This window comes from Centruroides sculpturatus, unplaced genomic scaffold (genome assembly GCF_000671375.1).
Source record: "Centruroides sculpturatus isolate CEXI.00-Female unplaced genomic scaffold, Cexi_2.0 scaffold476, whole genome shotgun sequence".
In the NCBI taxonomy this organism is placed as follows: Eukaryota; Metazoa; Arthropoda; class Arachnida; order Scorpiones; family Buthidae; genus Centruroides; species Centruroides sculpturatus.
This window is the reverse complement of record NW_019384596.1, coordinates 215,494-239,547: the sequence shown is the minus strand read 5'-3', so window position 1 is coordinate 239,547 and position 24,054 is coordinate 215,494. Positions and strand designations below refer to the sequence as shown.

Sequence of the window (24,054 nt, the reverse complement as noted above, 5' to 3'; positions counted from 1 at the left end):
AGATAGCAGAAACAATAGGCTAAATTATGAGCGAAAGGCTTATAGGTTTATCAACAATCTCTGATCAGAGTCGATGAACAGGTGTCAAATAAACGCCTCTGAACAAACCTTTCTCGTGACCTGATCTGGTTTTAGTTTTCACCTGGAGACAAAGAAGAAAACAATCGGGAAGCGAGGAATGGGACACAGGACCAATCAAAAGATAAGATTCAAGGAAGAAATACTATAAAAACCTCAAATTTCAAGGTTAAAATGCAGTTTTCCTAAAAATTCTACGATGATTAATCTGTGTCATCTTCATCTGGATTAAGCCTGAAGTTTTGGCCACTAAAATTTGTGTTGTGTCTCGCAGACCGCTCCAGTTGTTGCAGCTCTGTCACCTACCATCGCTTCTGTGACCAAGCGAACCAATCTCGTTCGCTCTGGGGCTATGACTGATCAGCTTGCACTATCGTAGGACCAGCGATATGTCACTCCTCAGTGCCGAGAGAAAATACTGTAGATAAGCCATTTGCAACTACCTCAAATATGTAAGCATCTTCCCGTTCTAATAAACGATTTTCACTGTAAAATATTTGTCATCTTTGTCTCCTCTGCCACCACCAACGTACGAATGGACCCAGACCATCACCGACACACGATTAACTGATTTTCCCTAAAAGTCGGCAAGCTTACAAATTTGACACAAAAAGCCGTTAAGTTTGTTATCCGAATTTTGTTCGTTATCTGAGACAAAATTTATCCAAAATAAAAGTTCGTTAACCGATTTGGTTGTTAACCAGGACGTTCATTAACCGGGGTTCCACTGTATTGTCTTTGAAACCGTGTTTGATAAATTTGTTGGACTTCGAACTAAAAGTCAACTAAAAGGAGATGGAAATAAAACCAAGTGTTTATTTAAAACTCAATTTTGAGTTCAAAGTCCAACAAAGTTCTTATATAGTTAATCAGGGCCTCCTGCCCCTAAGGTTTCTGTACCTGATTTCATCTTTCATCTATCTAACTCCATTCTTGAGATCAAGGAAAGACAGATGGACAATAGTGGGAATTTTTTAAGCAAAGATCAGAACTTTTATGAATGTGGAATCCTGCTACTACCAGAAAGATGGCAACAGGTATTAGACCAAAATGGTCAATATATAATTAAATATAGTATTTATGTATCATAAAAAAAGTTTTTTTCATGGAAAAAAAATGAAATTACTTTCCGAACAACTCAATATAAAGATTATCTTACGTAAGGATTTATCACTGAGTGACCAATCTAACACATTTTAAAAAATTTTCTTCTTCTAAATTACAAAGGCTGGTTTTTTTCAACCTCTGATGATCCATAAAAAAAAACTCCAAGTGTAAATAACAAAATGAATTTATTACCAAAAGTTAGGTACAAATGTGGTTACTTTTCGACATAATCACCATGAAGATTGAAGCATTTGTCATATCTGTGGACGAGATTTTCCATCCCCTCTTCATAGAATGTTGCTGCCAATGACTTGAGAATGTTTTGAAGAACATCATTAGTCACAAACCTCTGCCCTCCTAGCCATGTTTTCAGTTCAGGAAAGAGGTGGAAGTCTTCACACATTAAAAAGTTCCAAGCTGGGTGGAAGTCTTCACCACTTTTAAACACTCAGCGTCCCAATATAGCACCGAGCAACTTCCACCTCTTTCCTGAACAAAAAACGTGTTTAGAATAGCAGAGGTTTGAGACTAATGACGACCTTCAAAACAACGTTAGGTTCCATCATTGGTGGCAACATTCTAAGAAGAGGGGATGGAAAAGCTCTTCTACAGATATGACAAATGCTTCAATATTCATGGTGATTATGTCAAAAAGTTTGTACCTAACTTTTGATAATAAATTCATTTTGTTATTTACACTTGGATTTTTTTTATGGACCATTGGAGGTTGGAAAAAAAAAAACAGCTTACATACAACACACTCTACTGGGAAATACATAACAAAAAACACAGAACCAGTAACCAGTGGAAATAAAACAAAAAACTATTTCTGGACAAACATTTTCTAACTCCTCCTGAGTCCTTCTTCAGGTGCTACAATGGTTACCTGGTGGAACATCATTCAGAACATAAAAGCTTCTTTTAAAAAAGCTTTTATGTTCTGAATGATGTTCCACCAGGTAACCATTGGACAATATGCCACAGGATATATATAGATCATCATTTGAAATTTTATAGCTGACATTTTTACCTTAAAAGATTAAAGGTTAAATTATCAATTTAGCATGCAAAAATGTAGTTTTTAGATCTATTAACATAACTATTTTCAAATTTCTCTACCTATTAGGACCACAGATATAAACCAAGCATGACTTTTCTATGAACATTATACATACAATTCAGAACTTCTATATTTCTTAACGTATAAAAGAAGATACTTGCCATTAACAATCAAATAATTATAAAACTAATAAATGAATTTTAAAATGAGAAACTAAACATTCGATAATTTGACAAAATCATGACTGTTTATACACGCACAGAATTTCTCAATATAGTGTAAAATTTTAACATCGGTAGAAATTCCGAATCTCACATTAGTAAATCAACANTGTAAAATTTTAACATAATTGTAATAAATCATAATGAAATATAAGCATATAAAATAATTATATTAATTAATTTATAGAGATCTTTTTATAATACATAGTTTTAAAAATTTGATATTTTATATTATTAATACTTACTATCCGTTTCTTAGTTGCTTCACCTAATAATCCACCAAAAGTAATGATTGGAGTAAGACAAGCAAAATATAGAAAAAATACTGATGCTACTGATTGAAGAGCCAAGGCATCTTTAAAATCACTCAAATACCATGGTAATTTACGTTTCACATCATTAATAAGACCTCCAAACAATCTGAAAAGTTTATAATTAATATTGTTATTATAATAATAATAAACATTTAAAAATAAAATATTTTCTTTGAATAATATAGACCTTCCAGTTCTCTTTAATCCACTTTCTTCTCTTTCTTTTTCTTCTTCTTCTTCTGTATCTATTTTATGTTCAGGTTCATTCTTTTTCCTTCCATCCTTAATTTAAAAATAATATAACCATTAACAATAAATAAGAGACAAGAGTTGAATATAATAATCATCATATATATTTACATGCATGCTTATAAACAACGTACAATACATAACAGTAAAACCTCACTGAAGTGGCCACTTTTGGGGTGTACAATTTCTGGTCACATAAGTGAGGTAATCAATCACCTGTAAACAATATTAGGATGATACATGAACATCAACTCAAAAACCCAAATTTATAGTTAAAGCCAAACAAACTGTCAAATTGTTAAGCTATATAATTTATTATGTAAATGGACATATGTTAAGTTCTGCTACTTGGACCTCTAAGTGATCTTTGCTTTCAGAACTTAATGTTTAGATATTACCATACTGGTCACTCACAGTGCTGACTGGAAATGATTTAAGTGCACATGGCTTTCCTCCTCAGTGCTCAGTCAGTTATCACTTTCACTTGGCATAGTCTATAAATATTTATATTTATTATAATTATTAAATCTAGCACAAGATGACAGCATAACTAACTACTCTAGACAAATTATTTAGTGTTTAATTACATAGCATTATTATTAACAAAGTTTTGTATATTGCAATTTGTTTGGCTTTTCTACATTATTTCTATTCTTCTGAGTAGTGTAAGCCATATACTATCAGTATATTGATAGTTACCTAAGTGGGATTATATACAAAACTGTAGTTAGGAGTACTGTACTGAATCCCGCTAATTTTATTTTTAATTTCGATTTTTATTTTGATATAAATGCCAGAGTTTTAAATTTTTAATTTTAATTTTATTTTAAATTTATATTAAATAGTTTTAAGTTTAATTATTACTTTTGGTTTTAATTAATTGGCTACCTAGTTACATATAAATCAGGGCTGTGGAGTCGCGTAAAAATCTACCGACTCCAACTCCGACATTTCCTTATCATCCAACTCCAACTCCGGCTAAAACACCAAAACTCCACGACTCCGACTCAACAGCCCTGCCAGGGCTGTGGAAGTCGTGTAAAAATCTACCGACTTCAACTCCAACTCCAACTTTTCCTTACCATCCGACTCCGACTAAAACATCAAAACTCCACTACTCCGACTCCACAGCCCTGATATAAATAAAACGAATACCCAGTGCACTAATACTCCTCCAAAGATGAGCTAATGGAATTTCATTGTATTAATATTGGATAACAGAATATTGAAATAAAGTACATGTACAGTGAATGTACAGCAGTTTGCACTAGAATTCATTCAAACAGTCTATGTTTGCAGTCTACTAAACTGAATTGTTTAGTACCCATAGACAGAATCAATATGTTTATGAAATAATAGTAAAGATTTTATATAAATACTGTACGTTAACAGGAAAATTCAGAAAAAATTATTAAACAGATGTCACTAGATATGCATAACTATTCTCTGAATATCAGAAAAAACATTAATAATTAAACTGGCTTTTACATCAGGTTTGTCGATATTTTTCTTCATTGTGTTGAAAGTAATATATCAGTGAAACTAATTACTGTATATATATACAAGCTGATTCATTTAAGGTGTTACAGTCAATAACTTGAAAAATATGCTTCTGATAAAAATAATAAACCTTTATTGAGAACATTTTTTCAAAAGTTATAAAGTTATCTTGTCATACATTCTGAAAAATAAAAACTTTCCTTTTTATGAAGTCATTAATTAATTAAAACAGATTTCAAAGTTGTTAATTTTTTAAATCAATTTTCTTATTGAAGTTCAAAATTAGTATTCTACATGTTGAGTTTTCACTCAGAAATCAGAATAAAAAATTATTTTTGCATTATTTTAATTTGTTTCACATTAATAAAATATCATATGCATTTTGAATTTCATATTTTAATATTAAATTTACTACAAAAATAATGCTGATAGGCATGATGACATATATGGAGAATGATGGATTGGATGTGGAGGATCGATTTCTTGGCCAGCTATGTCACCAGACCTGATACTAATTGATTATTTCCTATGGGGTTTCATAAGTTTTGTTTCAACAACCAACCATGATTCAAGATATAATGCAAAGATTAAGCAATGAAAGTGCTAAAATAACACCAGAAATGTTACAGTCCATTCAGCAAAACTTTATTACTTGATTATTGAAGATGAAAATGGACTTATGTTTAAAAATTTGTTAAATAACTAAAAAAATAAAAAAATGGAAATTAACTAGCTCATTAATTAAAAATGTTGCACTTTTATTAGACTGTTATCTTTCAAATAGTTATATGCTCATAACTTTTGAAACTATCATTTTTTTGAAAAATACATTCTCAATAAAAGAATATTATTTTTTTTTAACAAAAAAATCTAAAAATATAAAAAAACTTGGGGTTCCATTTAAAATTTTGCAGATGTCCTGTCCCATCCAGAATGGGGAAAGAGGATTTATTTTTATAGCATTAAAAAAAAAAGCTCCTCAAAAAAAACTTTATTAGAAGCATATTTTCCAAGAATGAAAGTTGACAATTTGTAACACCTTATGCAAAAACACCCTGTATAATAATGTATGTATTTGTTTACAGAGAAAGGTTTGTATTTACAAATGACAGAATTTTATAACATTGTATAATACAGTAAAACCACATTAAGTTGAAGTTTAAGGGGTAAAAAAGCTCTGATTTCAAGTAAAAGAGTTTAATACCAGATTTTCTCAAATTTTTCTATGCTATAAACTTCTCATTATCGAGCTATTTCTGAAGAATCTCTTCTCCGAATAATTACAAAAAATATATACAGTTTATGATGCTTTTGAGTGTACTGTGTTCTAATCAGAATGGCAGAAGCATACAAGAATGTCAACACAGGACTGTAACAGCATGATGTGTTCAGCATGGGGCTATAGTGTTTGTTTACTTTGTATTCATAAGAAATGTGAGAAAATGAATATCACAGACTTATCAAAAAGTGGAGAGTATGAGGAAAAATAGGTTTGAGATAAAAGTACAACTTAATGAGACTGTATAATATGGAAAAACCTACATACTGAGCTCAGGACCTATAGACGGCTTTGAGTTAATGCAATTGCAAATTAACGCAGTTCAACCTTGCAAGGTTTACTGTATATTTTTTTGTATTATTCACCTAGCTACTTCTTCACTCCACTCAATTACTAAAAATTTCTGGAAGAACACTGGAAAATATAATTACATGCCATTATTTATTTACTGGAAATCAGTTGTCTATTTTTGGATTTAGGACAATGAATAATTGTCTGAAAACTTGGCAGATAAAATAAATCAAAACTGAACACAACAAAACTTTAGGATTACAAACAGCTTGATCTTTTATAATAATAACTTAAAAATTTTAAATTCTAATAATTTTTTTTAAGCAAATTACAGTATAATTAAAAGGAAGAATATAAAGGAAACAGATATTTAATTCTACAAGAAAAAAAAGATTACTAGAATATTCTGTTGTATGAAAAAGGAAAAAATAGTTTATTATTTCAGAAGAATATACTTATAAAAATCAATTTTCATTAGACAGATATTCTTACCTGAGAAGGCAACTGATTTGGAGGTTCAATACGAATACTTGGATCCCAAGCACCAGGTGGCAAAACTGTTACAGCATCTAAAAACTCATCCACTCCTGCCAATAAATCTTGTCTACTTTTTGCTTTATATGCTACATCATGAAAAACCTATAAAATATNCTGGTCCCAATCCTGTTGCCAGGCAGCAAGGACATCCCACCATAGAAAATGCTTGAGCCTTGAGGCAAGAAGAATGTGCCTTTGTCACTCCCGCATATGGCAGTCGGCAGCAGTGAGGGCAAGGTGGCAAGGTGATCTGCCTGCTGTTCCCTGGATTGTCTTAATGATCCTGATCCAGCTATTGCTGAAAAGGTTGCAACCAATAGTTTTATTCTACAAGGTTCATTTTTCAGATGAGTGAAAAAATCTTGTTTTGCCCAGAGAATGAAAAAAAGTCTCAAACAATACAATGTTAGCCAGAAGTGAAAATAACTTTGATAATTGATGGTGATTTTTTAATGGATATGTGATTGTATAAACTACAATGACACTTTAGTCCATTAATTAACAAATAAATCATATGAATAATTTTATATATGTGTATGTTTTCAGCATTTGCCAAAAATGTTTGCATTCTTAATAAATGTTCTTGCTGAAATTGCAAGGATGATGTTCAAATTATCAGGTTAATCATAGTTCCAACTTTATTCATCACTTTCATATAAATAATGTTAATTACATTACAATTACATTAAAATTTGAATTTTAAGATATTTTTATGAAAAAAATTTAAAAGAATAGATTATTAAATTTTGTTAAATAACAAGTTAAAAAAACAATACAAAGGGCATGAATAGATAATGTTTGGTAGCTCTGTTTCCATTCTCGTATGCATATTGTTGGCCTAATTCACAAATCTTTTATCTCCAAATTCCATGTATTTGAGATTATTGTAGCAGCATAATCAAAATGACATGACAAATCTTCTGTGTGGTCACAAGCCTTGTGTTTGATTTTAGAAAGGTAAAAACAAACCACCTGGTAACCTTTTGTTTAGGCACAATACTCATATATTCTCATTTTACTGGCACCATTATCAAAGGCTTTAGGGAAATATTATAAAATGAAACTGCAATGCCAAAATTTTCCTTTTACAATGTCATTACACAAGAAGCTGACTACTACTTATGGTACAAAGATCAAGGTGGAATGTCTTGCAATGAAGACTCATCTATTGTTGTAGACCACATTTCCAAGTATTTGACTTCCACTTCCAAAAAAAAAAAAAAAAAAAAAAAATAATAATCTTATGGAGCAATGGTTGTGCAAATCAAAACAAACTCCACTTTATCAACATCACTTTTGCTATTTGCTAGCATGAATAATGTGAGCATTGAATAGAAGTATCTTGTAAAAGGCCATACACAAATGGAGGTAAATTCTGTCCATGCTTGCATTGAGGAGAGATTGAAAAATCAGTCACTACATTGCCCAGCAGATTACATTCCTGTAATAGAAAATTCACTTCAAAAGCCAGATCCTTTCATGTTCATTAGTTTCAGCATGACTTTTTTTTTTAAGAACTACACTAGTCTAGACTATGTAACATCCAGTCATCCAGGCAAACAAACAGGTGGCACGAGTTGCTGACATGCTTGCTATAAAGTATGATATAAGTGGATTATTGTCAGTCAGTCAGTCAAAACAATCTTTATTCATTCCATTTCCCATTCCATTATTCATGATTTTGCTAGGCCCAATTATGCCTAGCAAAATCAGATTATATATTATATGTATAATTTAAACACTAATTTGCATAAGCTTTACAATGATCAGGTGCATAAAGTGAATTTAAAATAATACAATAATAAAATAATGAAAAATAATAAAATAAAATAAAAGAAAAATAATTGAAAAATAAAAATAAAATACAAAACTACTGATACAAAATACGTAAAAATAAATAATACTAAAATAAAAAATAATAAGAAATTACAGTTTATATCATGAACAATAAACTATATCACATAATATGACATTGTAGAACTATTGTAACACAAACATCACGGGAGACTAATAGAGTGGCTTATTAGGAGAACAAAATTAATCACATGAGATAACAAATGGAAAAGAAATAACATAACAGCAATTAACAAGAGAAAGTTGTTTATTATGAATACAAAATTAATTGCATGGAGAGACTGGAGTGGATGGTGGAAAACTGAGACAAGCCCAAAAGGATGGAACAAAGCTACAAAAGTCCATATTGGTTGTGACTTCAGTGTGTCTTTGTGCACCTAAAGTAAAGTTGAACGGATTTGATGAGGTGCTTGTATTTACAATGGTCTTCCATAAAAAAAGCTTGGCTCACATGGCCGAACAGTATTCACTGCAGCAGGATATTGTGCATTTGGTGTCAAATGTCTTCAAGCATGGGGCAGCTGTACACATAGTGGAGCACCCCATCCTATATATTTCAAATTGGACAGTCGCTGCTGCTGTACCCATGGAACCTTTGTAAGTAGATGTTGGAAGGACCATGCCTGGACAGGAACTGAAAGAGGGCAGATCCACTAACAGCAAATGTGATGGCTCACATCCTGGAAAAAACACCTTGTAATATGTCCCATTGGAGCCTGGTCCCAATCCTGTTGCCAGGCAGCAAGGACATCCCACCATAGAAAATGCTTGAGCCTTGAGGCAAGAAGAATGTGCCTTTGTCACTCCCGCATATGGCAGTCGGCAGCAGTGAGGGCAAGGTGGCAAGGTGATCTGCCTGCTGTTCCCTGGATTGTCTTAATGATCCTGATCCAGCTATTGCTGAAAAGGTTGCAACCAATAGTTTTATTCTACAAGGTTCATTTTTCAGATGAGTGAAAAAATCTTGTTTTGCCCAGAGAATGAAAAAAAGTCTCAAACAATACAATGTTAGCCAGAAGTGAAAATAACTTTGATAATTGATGGTGATTTTTTAATGGATATGTGATTGTATAAACTACAATGACACTTTAGTCCATTAATTAACAAATAAATCATATGAATAATTTTATATATGTGTATGTTTTCAGCATTTGCCAAAAATGTTTGCATTCTTAATAAATGTTCTTGCTGAAATTGCAAGGATGATGTTCAAATTATCAGGTTAATCATAGTTCCAACTTTATTCATCACTTTCATATAAATAATGTTAATTACATTACAATTACATTAAAATATATAAGTAATAGTAATTTCTATAAATCATTTTGTTCAAGTTAAAAGTTTAAAGTTTATTTTTAACTCAAAATAATATATATGTTTTAAATAAATATTAATGTATATGTATATGACTTACTTCATCAGACATTAATGTTGCTATTGCCCTTCCTATTTCATGATAACGTGTAAGATTCCCCTGAGGTCCTAATAACATGAATAAGAAACGTGTAGGAACTGGAACTTCTGTTAAATCTCCAAGGTGACAAGCCTGACTGAGACGTACAAAGGCTATTATTGCACGATCTAAAAAATTTACTTCCCCAACTAATATATTAGAAGCCTCTGAACCGGGTGGAATTTTCCTCATAAAACCTTGATTTAGCTATAAAGATGATTGAAATAAAATCAGAAAATTATAAAATTCTACCAATTCTATCAAAAATTATAGTATACCAACAAATAATTGTTTATTTAAACAATTATTTATATTACTATTTAAATATATTCATACCCTGTGTTGTAGATCTGCAGAACTTGTATTACCAGCAGAAGAATCTGCAAGAGTTGAACCTGCTTGTGCTAATTGGGGATGTGGAACGTGCATCTGAAGAGAATTAGAACTTGGACTTTTTGGTATTACATCATGGTTGTTATTAGCAGGTGAACCTAGTATAGATTTTTTTTATAAATATAAAAGCCATATATAGAAATTTGTATATATTACAAATTCTGACATAAATTTAATACATTCAATTAGGAATTTCGGAATAAGAAAGGAAAACAATTTATTGATGTACTTTCAAGAATAATACAATAAAAATGCATAACATGAAAAATCTCAACACCATCCAAGCAATTCCATCAACCAAATTTATTAAGAACACAAACGTTTTCAGCCTATTTTGTAAGCCTGAATCAGGTTTACATATAAATTAGGTTGCTGGAATTCCACGGATGGTGTTGAAATTTTTTATGGTATTCATAGTTTCAGCTTTGTTCGTCTATGATAAAAATGAAAATAAACTGCTAATGAAAGCAAGTGAATTGAATAAATTTCTTGAAAAAGAAATGTTTTTGGCATATATTTAGCCATCTTCAGCTTTGATTCAAATAAAGAACAAAATTCTTTTTTCAATAAACTTTTCCATTCCATTGCTTTAATTAGCAGCTTACTTGCATTTTTATATAGTGATAAAGATTTATTTATTTTTGTACTCAATAATTTTGGTCCTTTTAAAACTTTAATATTTACTAAAGCTAAATTGAATGGTGTTCTACTGCGAAGATAAAATGATTTAAAAAATAAAAATCATATTTTACTCGCAACAAAGAAAGTGTAAAGTTATTTTTTAAAAATTGATTTAGAGAAGTAACATTTCTTAATTTGAAATACAATATAATCATCAACTATTCAAAGTCCTAAGCAGAGCGATTTAAAAAGTGAAAACTTAATCAAATTAATGGGAATACTCTTCAGAACATGTGGAATCAACTTCTATGGGGAAAATAATTCTAAAAATTATCCCCAAAGGAATTGCTTTCGAGCAGAAAGAAAGTGTCAATCATATTATATGATCTTTACAATATCTGGTTCAATTGTAAAACAAATGAACCAGAAACCTAAATGCAGAGTGTGATCAATAAATTTTATTTTGTTGTTGATTTATATGGTTTTCAAACTTAACATTTATAATACTCTCATGTCCAAGTATTATTTTTGCAGAATTCTAAGCAATAAACTTTAAGGAAATAAAAAACATGTAAAAAATTAATGGTGTTTTTTTTATCTTCTATGTAATAAAGCTTCTTCAGTTAGATAAGGTACAGTTTAGAAAGTTTTATTTTTAATATTTTTAGTGTAAATAATGCAAATAAAAATTTCTTATAAGGTTTTTAAGGTATTCTGTCTTTACAGTTTCTTTGCAGAACCCTTAAAGATTGCTTACCATTGATGTAAAAGAATTATTACACCAAAGTGCCAAAATTAATAGAGGTTAGAATAGAAATTGCATCAGCTTTGTCTATTCTGATATTTCTAGATAATTCTACATCTAATAAAAACCACACATTCTACAGTAAAATGCAATTTATCTAATGATTTTTTGCACAATCAGTATTATTTTAACTTTCAAGGCTACTACTAAGAAACATATTCCTGAAAATCACACTTTAGAGATGTTCCCATAATCAAAAGTCACAGGATTATCAAATAAGTAATCTTTAAGTTAGAAAAGAGCAACTAATCACTATCTTTAATAAAATATTGCTGCAGTTTTTGTTGTATAGGACATTCAATATGAAAAGGTTCTCCTTCTTGCATAAAAAATGATCAAATCAATATATCTTCACTGTGCAATAACAGGACAATAAATCAGTTCAGAAGCTCTCAATATCTCTAAGCAACAACAGATTTTGGCAATTTTCTTTGAAACAGAACAGATTTTTGCCAAGCACAAAGAAATTGGTTGATCACAGAGATTTTACTTATATTAATTATGGAAATTATGTGTATTTACAGTTCTGTTCAAGTGAAAACAAGTCTTATCTTTCTATCATTCACTTCCATTCGAGGGGGAGAAAATGTCAAAACTTTTCATCACAACTTGGATAAAGTCCATGTTGTAAAGATAAAAATACAACAAATTCACACAAAATTTTTGACAAGAAAATCATGTTCAGACAAAGAACTACTGTATTTTCACTATCTGCAAATATGTAAAATTTTATATCTTTCTTTATAGTCATCAGTGGCACATTAATATTTGTATCATATGTAAGTCTTACATTTTCTCTTCATTTGTAATGTTAAACCATCTGGTAATGATTTTTGAAACTATTACTCCATAGAAATTGTTCCAAGGTCTGAACTTTATCCCTATTAAGTTTGGTCCATTAGTTAGCCACTGCTTTAAGAAAGTCAGCCACCAGATATCTCTGTGGGTAACTTTGAATAGAGATACTTAATTATAATCACTCTCCTGTTGATGAATTGATAAATAAAGGTCCTGGGTAAAATTGGCCCAACTCAATACAAATGATACAAACAAATTTAGGCAGAGTATACTCATTAGAAACTTTATTTTAACATCAATTAAATGTACAGAAATATCAGAAGATATTGAAAATGGTGTCCTTGTGCATTTATGCACCTTTGTGTGCTTACAATCATGTTTGGACTGATCTTATGTAAAATACTGATGCAAATAACTTTAATTAGAGCTTCTGCATATGCTTTCCTTCAATTTGCATGTAGTTCTAGGAATAATCTAATATACTTTTCCTTTTAAGTATCCTCTATAAAATTTACATTACTAATGGTTCATCTCAGTCAAGGCCATTTTAAAATAGATAGATGCTCTGTGCTTTATGTTGTATAGAATTGAAAAAATACTAAATATTGTATGATTATAATTCCAACATTGCTTAAAAAGTTATGCATCTACAGAGAACTGTTCAATTATTGCAAAACTGAATACAGTTATGTCTCAGACAGATATATACAGGATTACAGTTGGCATTACCTGGTGTGCAATTGGACAAGAGTGCCTTAAAAGGCTATCTCAGTATCCTTTAAAAAGGCATACAGATTCACTATGTTCAGAAATTTCAGTCTATGTGTTATGTGCCTTCAAATGCCAGACATTGCCAGTAAGATGCAGTGAAAACATTATGTGCAGCCGATAGAGTTTAAGAAAAGTTGTATCATCAAGCAGAGGAGAGCAGAATGGCTGTTTTTCTGAATTGGCCACCATCTAGACTGTTTTAACCTGACTAAGATGTTGAAACATTGAATATGTCAAGACACACATATGTGGCTAGATGGTTCTAGACACTCCAGATAGACCACTAGCAGAGTTAATCATTTGCTTGTGAGATAAGCATGAACAACTGTAACAGCATCTTCATCCATTATCCAAAAATAAGTGAAAGTATCACTATAAAACTGTCTCTTCTGATATCATTGCCAAACAATTAGCAGAGGCAAATTTGAATGCATTGCAACTGCAATACATTATGGGTACATTCGTAAAGTCGAACGAGTTAAACGAGAATGACGTCATCGTTATTCTTATTTCGTTAGACTTTTCGAACGATTCGTTTAGAACTAAATGGCTGTTTCTAAAATCGAAGATACAAATGTTGCTAATACAGCCTTATCCGAAATATTTTTCTTAGATTGCTTCGGGTGGACAGTTACTCCAATCATTTCATCTTTTAATTCACAATTTAAACACTCGAGTAGATTTAGAAACATCGATATCGTCGGGCGCCATTTTCTTAACGAAGTAAACCAACTCTTTCCTTCGTGAACTTCGTTAGAGTTTCGTTCGAAACGTCATCACCGCAGAGCATGCGCACTGAGCGAGACTACTACTTTTCGAACGATTCGTTACTAACGCGTTTAACTCGTTCGACTTAACGAACGTACCCTATGCCATTAGTACTCCAACATTGTCAGCTTCATTTACAGTAACACAGAAGCATAAACTGCTACAAACTAACAGCACATCTGTCTTTAGCAATGAATTCTGGTTCTGTTTGGAAATGGACAACCACTATGTCAGAGTGTGGAGGACTACTGGGGAGTGCTTCGATCCCACTTTACTGTTCCATCATGTAACATACAACTAGGTTTTTTAGGAATATCTCCATATCGCCATACTTCACTGACATGCCTGATCTCTAGATTTGTTGCACATTGAGCATTTGTGGGACCAGATGGGACATTTGTTTCAGCCACTTTTAGTGTGAGGATCTGGAGCAGCCATTACATCTGGGAAAATTTGAAACAGGATAGAATACAGTAGTGTATGCCTCCATTCCCAACATATTGCTACAAGTGTCAGGCAAGAGGTGGTCCTATAAGGTATTAAAAGTTCCTTTAAATTGTACTAGTGTTCCACAGGAAATAGTTTTTTTGCTATGATATTGTAATCACTTATCATCATTACATTCAGATTAAATTAATAGTTTCACTTGATTCCAACACCTGCTTCTTGGTGCATAACTTTTTTGTCAACAAATCTATACTAGTGTAAAATAGGCATAAAATAAAACCTTTGATTGCTTAATGCCAAAAATACATCATTTTTGTATAAAGTTTAATTTTATTCTCAACAAATTTATTTTTACAGTAGTTATTATTCCAATATACATATAGAATAATACAATCAGATGGATTATGTGAAAGGTTTTATTTTTGTTCTATCTATTTTCTGTAGGTTAACAGGCCATATACCATGAGTTATAGCCATAAAACTATGGTATTTAAATAATACACTATTAAAAAATTGAAAATGTTCACTTATTAATAATATGCATTTTCTCTTTCTACTGATTTTTTTGACATCTTGACTCTGATACAGCAAATTTAACATGTATATATAATTCTCACTATGGGAGTAGTTCCAGAAATACCCGACTTTCAAGTTTGGAAAGAGAAAATAGTGAACAGGGTGCACGAAGAAGTAATTTGAACCTTAACTCATTGATTTTGGCTACCATGATAACAGATGTGTGAACTGGTGCATTCTCTTGATGAAACACAATTTCCTTTTCGCCAAATGTGGCCATTTTTTCTTGATTTCATCACTCAAGCGCTGCAATAAGTTCACACAATACTTGCCGTTGATTGTTTTTCCTTTTTGAAAATAATGAAAATTATCCCACGTGTATCCCAAAAAAAACTGATGCCTTGACTTTGCCAGCAGATGGAACTGTCTTTGCCTTCTTCAGAATCAATTCTCCCCTTTCAGTCCATTGTTTTGACTGTTCTTTCGTCTCAGGTGTAAAGTGACGGACCCATGTTTCATCCATGGTTATGAATCAACGCAAAAACTCGGCTTTATTGCTGCAAAACATCACCAAACACTCAATTGAAACATCCTCACAACACTGCTTTTGTTCCATTGTGAGCAAATGCGGCACCCATCTTGAACACAGCTTTCTCATGTCCAAATTTTCAGTCAAAATGCAATGTACAGCACTTTTTGAAATACCTACCATATCTGCTAGCTCTCACACTTTGAGTTGACGGTCATCCAATACTATCTTGTGGATTTTCTTTCACCATTTCTGGCATGGTCACCTCATTTGGTCGATCACTGTGATGTTTGTTTTGGCAGCTTGTACAGCCTCATTTAAACTCTGCCAACCAATATTTTATTGTTGTAAATGAGGGAGCAGACTCCCCCAGAGTTGAATCTAGCTCAGCTTTGATATTGGTTAGACTGAGACCTTTCAAATGAAAGTATCGTATCAAATAACGATGACCGATTTTTTCTGTGTTTATAAATTCACTGAAATTGTTTACTATTGATGGCTGTTAAACAAATACTAAACAACCTAGCATCTTCAAACTTTCGACCACAGTAATTTTTTCAAACAACTACCGCCATCTATACATCATGTCAGGTACTTCTGGAATGACCCTCTTATTATGAGAAACAACTTTACTTAATTAAAAATTACATTGAATATAAATTTTAAATTTAAAGTCCTTTTTGTAAAAAATCAAAACATTTTAAAATTTAAATTATAAATTCAAGTTAAATTTCATATTCCAAACTAATATTATTTTATAATTATCGTTCATTAAGTTTGATTTCATAATTCTGATTAAATAGCATAAACACCTTTGAGCTCTTTTCACCAATGTTTTTCATTTTTGTCTTCCTTGTCCCATCTCAGGTCTGTCAGGTAGTTTCCTAGTTCTAATTTAGAACTAGGAAATTTCCTAGTTCTAAATTAGAATGTTAGCTCATGTGACGACATGCCTTCTACAGATTTTATATTACTTTTATTTTTAATCTTTTACTTGAAAATAAAAATAATCAGAGTTTGGATTTTTCCTGCTGGATTCTATTTAAATTTTAGAAGTTTTGCATAATGAAATTTTTATTATCGGTACAAGTTCATTAATTTACTGTTACTTGTGTGATTAATCATATCATTTATGCATTGTCATGGAAAGTTTATCTGATAGTAAAAACTAGAGAAACAAAAAAAAAAATTATTATTTGAAATCAACAGTAGATTTCAAATTTTTAATTCCATTTCTAGAAATTTGAATCCAAAGATTCAAGTCTTTGCAAATAAAATTCAAAATTTTATCTTAGCTGATTTTTATTACTCAAGATTAACAACTTCAAATATTCCAACATTTTAACTAAAAAGTAGGGTGTATTCTGTTCACCGATCCATGTGCAGTACATCATCACACAGCTGATTGCAGTTATTCACTTCTGCATTACTTAACTTGTATCATATGTAAGTTTGGAAATTCATGGTGAATTGAAAAAATTTGAAAATGTTCTACTAATTCTTTTTAAATTGGGAGGGAAACAAGTGAAATGTTATATTAATGAATCTTGTGAGAGCTGTAAATAGGCACTAATTGGAAGAGTGAATAAATCTTTAAGGGAATTTTTATATAGAAACAAGGCCTGGTTGTTTAAAGGGAAAAAAAAGGATAAAAAAGAAAAGTTTTATTGTTTTAAATTAACCAATCATTATGCCATGTCATTTTGGAATCCACAAACTTTATGATTTGGATCATGTAATAGAAACTGTTTGGAGATCCCTGTCTGTTATCTGTACTGAATACCCTCAAAATTATCAAAACAAATTGGATGATAGATTTACTATATGACTGTTTGATAATAATTCTATTTTAATTCTATTTTTTCACTACACTATGCAAATTTGCTAGTTGTATAGCATATTCTTCTTGATGCAGTTATGTTTGGTAATTGCTATATTTTTCCTTTGTTTACTTATAGAGTACCTTCCCCTGGCTTAGATCTTTCCCAGAGCATAATGGTGGTGATTCATGCTGTTTTATGAATGTAATTTTTTTATTTTCCAGAGGGACAATGGAATCTGTGTTTCTGTCAGAATATGATGACTGCTGGCTTGTTCAAATGTCTCTGCATATAGAAGAGGCTTTAAGCCATTTAGTGTTTTCTTTTTTCTGTTTGTAATGCATTGCAATGCTGTTACTAAATCTTATTACAGTACTGAAAAATTAAGTATAATTATGATACAAGATGTGATTTTCTGATATGCTGCTGGCACATGAAAGTGGAATGGGCATTTTTAAATTAAAAAAAAAATCCAGAACAAGTTGTGTAACTTACCCAGCTGTTATGAGATTTTATTTTAAAAAATAACTTTTATATTATTAATTAATCATAATAAATAAAATTGTGTGTCACCAGCTGTTATGAAATTTTATTATAAAAACTTTTTATATTATTAATTATTATAAAATGGCAAAAAGTTTAATTTTGAGGGTAGTGACAAGTTTTATTTAAAAAAAACTGTAAATGCTAATAACAAATAACATCTTCATTAAGTCTGATCCCTCTCAAGATATGACACATGACTCCTCTGTATCTCTTCACCCCTCAACTTTTAACCATTAAAATATAACAGCATCCCTCATTTACCCATCCTCAGATATTAAACAAAATAGACACATGCATGAAAATTTGTTTTTTGACTATTTTGTATTCAGGGGATCTCAAAATGGGTCAAGTTTGGCACAATTCTAATACTTTCCCTTGTTATGTATACATAACAGCTAGGAAAGTAAGTGTCATTATTTTAAATATGTGAGAGAAAAATTATAACACTTTGTGGTAATTAGAAATATGACATAATGGACAACAATGCAATTTAAGAGGAGTGAAGAAACTATTGTTTGCATTCCTAGAACATTGACTTGTAAAAATGGCATGCTGCTGAACAGAAATACACATGTTCAAGTTGCATCTAAATGTCTCCACTTACAGAAAACATCTTCTGGCAGTTGGCCAAATGGCACAACACTTGCTCAGAACATACACAGTGTAGCATACTGATTCACTTCACACTTGAATTGCTAAACAGAATACACCCAAAAAGCATTATTTAAAGATTAAATTATAATAAAAAAGGAAAGATATTTTTCATATAGTATTTAATAATACTTATAAAATTTTGAATAAGAATTATTTAAATAAATGACAACAGTTATTCCTCATAGATTATGATGAACAAATATAAATTTTATGCAAGAATATACTGTATTTCTAGAGAGAGGTTCTAATACAAGTGAAAATTTATCTTTGTTATTTCATGTTAATTCATACTTATTAAAATTAAAGGTTTGCATTTTGGTTACTACTGAAATCATTAATTTTATCAAAGACATAACACCTGAACTTTTAAAATTATCATTAGATTTGCATTTTTTTTGTTTAACTACTGAAATTTTAATAACTTTTGTTTACTGTTCTTATAATTACTCAAACTTCTAAACATAAGTTCGATTTTAGATATTCTTCATGTATTTAATACTATATTTTGTGTACATATACCATTCTTGTTGTTCTTTCTTTTAGTGTATTACTTTTTTAATAATTATAATTTAAGTATATTATAATAAATATTCTAAATGCATTTCTATATGTTTAAATTAAATTTCTTAATGTTTTAGATTTAATTATGTATTAAATTTCTGCATGTTTGAAATTATGTGCCATAAAAAACAAATTAAAATAAAGTTTCTACAAATATTTTATCTGAGTTTTCAGACCAAAATAAAAACTATCCACATTTAGAGGATAATTATATACATACATAAAATGGACAATAAAATTTTTTTTTTTAAATTGCATTGTAAAATGATTAATGTAATGTTATTTGTGTACTACATTAAAACATCTTAGGAAAAAACAATGCAAAATCAGAATCATTATTACAAAATTAAAAACAAGAAATTTGTTTTTCATCATTACAATTTTGTTAAAATGTTAAATTTAAACTACACGAGTTTTTAAAATCATAAATAGATTTTACTTGTAAATGTTTTTTATTAGCACAAACTTATAAATTAACTAACAGTAATAATGTAAGAAGTAGTTGTTTGGAATTAATACAATGTAATAGTAACTTGTTTATAATTTTATACAGCATGAATCTTGCATTAATTTATTTCATTAATTACTATGAATATTTAAATTGCAGTGAAACGTGCAAAGAATTGTCTTAGGAAGGTTCTAACTAAAAAACTAGTTATTTCGTCATTCTGTCTAATTTTCTCCCATAAAATATGCTGTCTAAGATAGAACCTGTGAGACATGTTATAGCCATGTTATATCTTTGTTATAATTCTTTGCCATAAATTCCTATTAGTTCAAATCTAAATATTGCAAATACTGTATATAGATTGAAACTTGCAAAAAATGTGTTTACATTTTGAAGAAATGATCATTTTCTTTTTCTGACTTGCCTAAGACAAAGTCCCATGCAATTCTGGCTTTTATAAGTTTTACTGTATAAAGAAATATACTAAGCTTCTGATAGACATATAATATAAATACGTTTATGATGGAACTTAATGTTACTAACTTCCACTAATCGATGTATAAAGCTTAGTAAAAATTATAACCATATTTATAGTTTTAAAATATTCAACTCAGACGTAATAAAGAACAATAACTGATCAAACAATACATCCAGATTCATATTGGACTACAATAAGACAATAATTAATATAGTACAGTATTAAGTAATATGGACTAGAAAACTAATTTTTCTTCTAGTATATTCTAAATTAACTTTATGTATTACTAATTATTTACATTTAACACAAGATAGCAGGTTATCCACCTACTTCTAGTCTAAATTGCTTAATATATCTTATTAATTAGTTGATTGTAGCCCAATATGAATCCACCTGTATCATTTGATTAGTAGAATTTATCAGATTGATTGTATATTTAAACAATAATTGATAATACAGGGAAAATATAATTTTGATTTTTATATAAATAAATAATAAATCACACATTTTATTTATATATAAATACATAAAAGTACTTTTTCTTTTAATTTTAACTAATTTATGAGGAATAAATCTTTAAAGAATACACACATATACAGTATATATAATATATAAATAATGTAAGTTAAATTATTTTCAAACACCTATATTAATTTAAAATTCTCTGAGAAATGAATTTTTTAAAATGAAAAAAACATTTATCACCATCATGCAAATTGAAAATTTTTATATATATAAAATCAGTGGCGGAATATCAGATCAAAAAAATTACCCAAATCTCGATGAAACGTAAATTTTAAAATCTGAATCATTTTGAAAACAAGCTTCATAATAAATATTTTTTTTCTTAATTGAAAATATATTTATAATGCAATATTGATAATTTAAATGAGAACAAAAACAAAAATAAGCATACAATTTATTGAAAAGTAATCAATATATTTTCAGAATATAAATTCTTATATTCAACTAATACTAACAACACTATCTATAACTAAGGAAAAATCAGACACTGAAATTTATCAATATTATAGTTAAATTGACTAACACTGATATAAATAATACAATGTAAAAGATTATCATTTAAGTGTATAGTAAAATAATAATAATAATACACATTATATTGTATATTTTTTAAATTATATAAAATTATACTTAAAAAAGTATCAAAATTAATCTTAAATACAGTAGTAGCAATCTAGAAATATTTTTGAAAACTTATATATAAAAAAATTGTAATTTTTTAAAACTTTTCCAGATAGTAAGAATTTTATTATCAGATATTTCTCTTAACTGCTTAATGAATTACACAAAATTAATTAATAACTTCTCTTGGTAATCATTATTATGATTATTTATAATTATCATTATTGTAAGTAAAAAACAAAGAGAATTAATAAGATGCAAATTTAATGTTTCCTTAAAAACATATTTTAACACAATTTACAATAATGATAATTGAATGAAAATGTTAACATAAAAGATCATAGCTGTAGTAATTCAACAAAATAACTCATTTGAAAAACTGGTTTCACACACAAGCTTAAAAGGTTAAGGATACACAGTATTAACAGCTAATATTCATAAATGATTTATGGATGTGACACACAGATAAGATACTAAATAATGCTAACATTTACATCTGATAGAAACTTCGTAATGGAGGAGATTGAAGTACTCATACATAGTCCAACTCTTCAATAACAAAATCAATACATTTATTGAAGAAGTTATTCCAATGGATGTATAATTCAGATGTGTATTTTCAAACATTAGACTTCTAGCCTTGATTTGTTCTGTAGAATTGTGCAGTATATTATAAAATGCAATAAACTAAGGCATACACTAAATATTCCTTTCCTTTATTCTTTTTTCTGTTTTACCTGAAGAATATGGTTGTGAGTTATCATGAAAACATTAAAGTACAGTATTTATAATTGATTTTAAATTTAATATTGTCTTTATTTAATCTCTCAACACCAAAAAGACATTTTGCCATATGCCATTTTGCTGTTTTTCCCCTCTACCTGCCTGTCTTTTATTTATTTTTATTTTGCCTTTGCTTTGTCATAAGGTTGAGTGCTAAATTGATTGGTCATGGATTATATGTCCAACTATCTATGACAGAAAGGAGCAACAAGATCAGTGGAGTTTGATACATTTTAATTGAAATAATGTGAAAAAAATGAGAAGAGGTGATACATAGTCTACTGCAGAAGGGTTTTCTTGCTCCACTGAGAGGACAGGCCATACAAGTTATTCCTCTTGGCGAGTGTGTGTCACAACCTTTAGTCATCGAGTTTTTTTTTTTGTTTTATAAATAGAAAAAGAGAATTGATAGAGAGGAACAGAGTGGATATTTTTTTGCTTTGAGTAGAGAGGAAAAAACAAAATGGTGCCACCCTTTTTTTTGCTTTGTATTTGATCTTTGATGAACTTCCATATACAAAAACAAACATCCAACAGAAGACATTTTTGTTGCCCATACAATGGCATGCAACAAAGTAGACATCTGTTGAAAAGTAATGGAAAACTGAAATCAGATAAAAGTGGCCTACCAATCTCATTCATTCTGTTAGACTACAATTCTATCTTTAAGGAAGGAAAAAAAATTATAAAGTTTTATTTTTATTGGATCAGGATAAGCACTATAGATCATGTTAATAAACTGTCATTCAATAATCGTAAAGGATTAACCATAAAAACAAATGGATATACTTGTTGAGAATTTGTTGTAGAAGTTTGCTATGCTTCAATTATATTTTTCCCCCATCTATTATTAGTATCAATTTTTTTTAAATAAATTCACACATTAAAGTATTAGTCCACAGTACATTATAACATCTTAAAATCTGTGCCACATGTGTTTTTCATATTAATAGACAGCAACAAAGCAATAAGAATAATGTCTCAGTTTTCTATAATATTGTCAAATAGGGAAAAGCAACTTTTTATGTCACTTTCTCACTAATGAGATATATATCATCAATCAACCAAATAATAAAATATTAAGCTTCTTTATCATAGATGAAGAAATGAAGCATTATCCAGTAGTAAAGTTCTGGTTAGCATCTAAAACTTTCAGTTATCTCATTTATGTAATTGCTGAAACATGGATACACAATTAATGTCACATATACTACATCAAACTAAAAAGGTTCTCTAAAAGGCTATCAGGAGAAAGTAAATTTATCTTTGCAGTATGTGATTTATCTCTGCTACAATGCATGATTCTATGCCATGGTAGATTCAGAATTTGTTGCAAGTTCTTTTCGAAGACATTGGACATTCTATATATTATTCAGATTTGACATTTAGTGATTTTCATTTCATATAAAATAATATACCAATAGTTGTGTTTGAAATAAAAATAAGTAACTTAATTTATATTTCTAGTTGGAGTTTCTTTTTTTTTTTAAATACTAAAAAATTCTAAGTGCTTTCAAACTTCAAACTAAACCCTTCATTTGAATTTGATATTTTGAAATATATAGATTTTTGTTAAGTTCTAAAATGCATACTCCTGAATACTGTTAAAGCAAACTTTCCAGCACTTTAGCTCATTTGAATGCTGTTATAAATACTAAGTATCAAAAAAGTCCATTAAAAATATAATCTAATTATAAATTTTCATCTGTTTCCTTCTTTGAAAGAGTACAGTACTTGTCATATCATCATTTTATCACCAATAAAGATGTCAAACATGCTGTTATAACATGAATGATACAATGGGAACATATAATGTGGACAAACTTATCACATACTTAGAATTGCCAGATACTTTCAGATAAAATGAGTTCTTCCTGAAAGCTAATGGAATGCTTCAATTCCATTGTATAGATGTATTTCTTTGACAGTAAAAATATACATTTGAAATATGGAAAAAGAAAGATATTTTATTCAAAAAACTGTTCCTACGATAAAGTTCTTCTGTCACTAGATAGCAATCAAAAACA

The 24,054-nt window shown here is 29.6% G+C and overlaps 1 protein-coding gene across 1 annotated transcript in view; it reads right to left on the bottom strand.

Moving 5' to 3' along the window:
* The window catches only part of LOC111624881 (sodium-driven chloride bicarbonate exchanger-like), an 84,517-nt gene that overhangs the window by 38,463 nt on the left and 22,000 nt on the right, over positions 1-24,054 (bottom strand). Inside the window, exons 7-11 of the mRNA XM_023367855.1 lie at positions 10,280-10,434; positions 9,905-10,150; positions 6,592-6,738; positions 2,968-3,062; positions 2,712-2,886 (exon numbers count right to left, since the gene is read on the bottom strand). Of these exons, the coding sequence (XP_023223623.1) occupies positions 2,712-2,886; positions 2,968-3,062; positions 6,592-6,738; positions 9,905-10,150; positions 10,280-10,434 (818 nt within the window). The remainder of the gene's footprint in view (positions 1-2,711; positions 2,887-2,967; positions 3,063-6,591; positions 6,739-9,904; positions 10,151-10,279; positions 10,435-24,054) is intronic.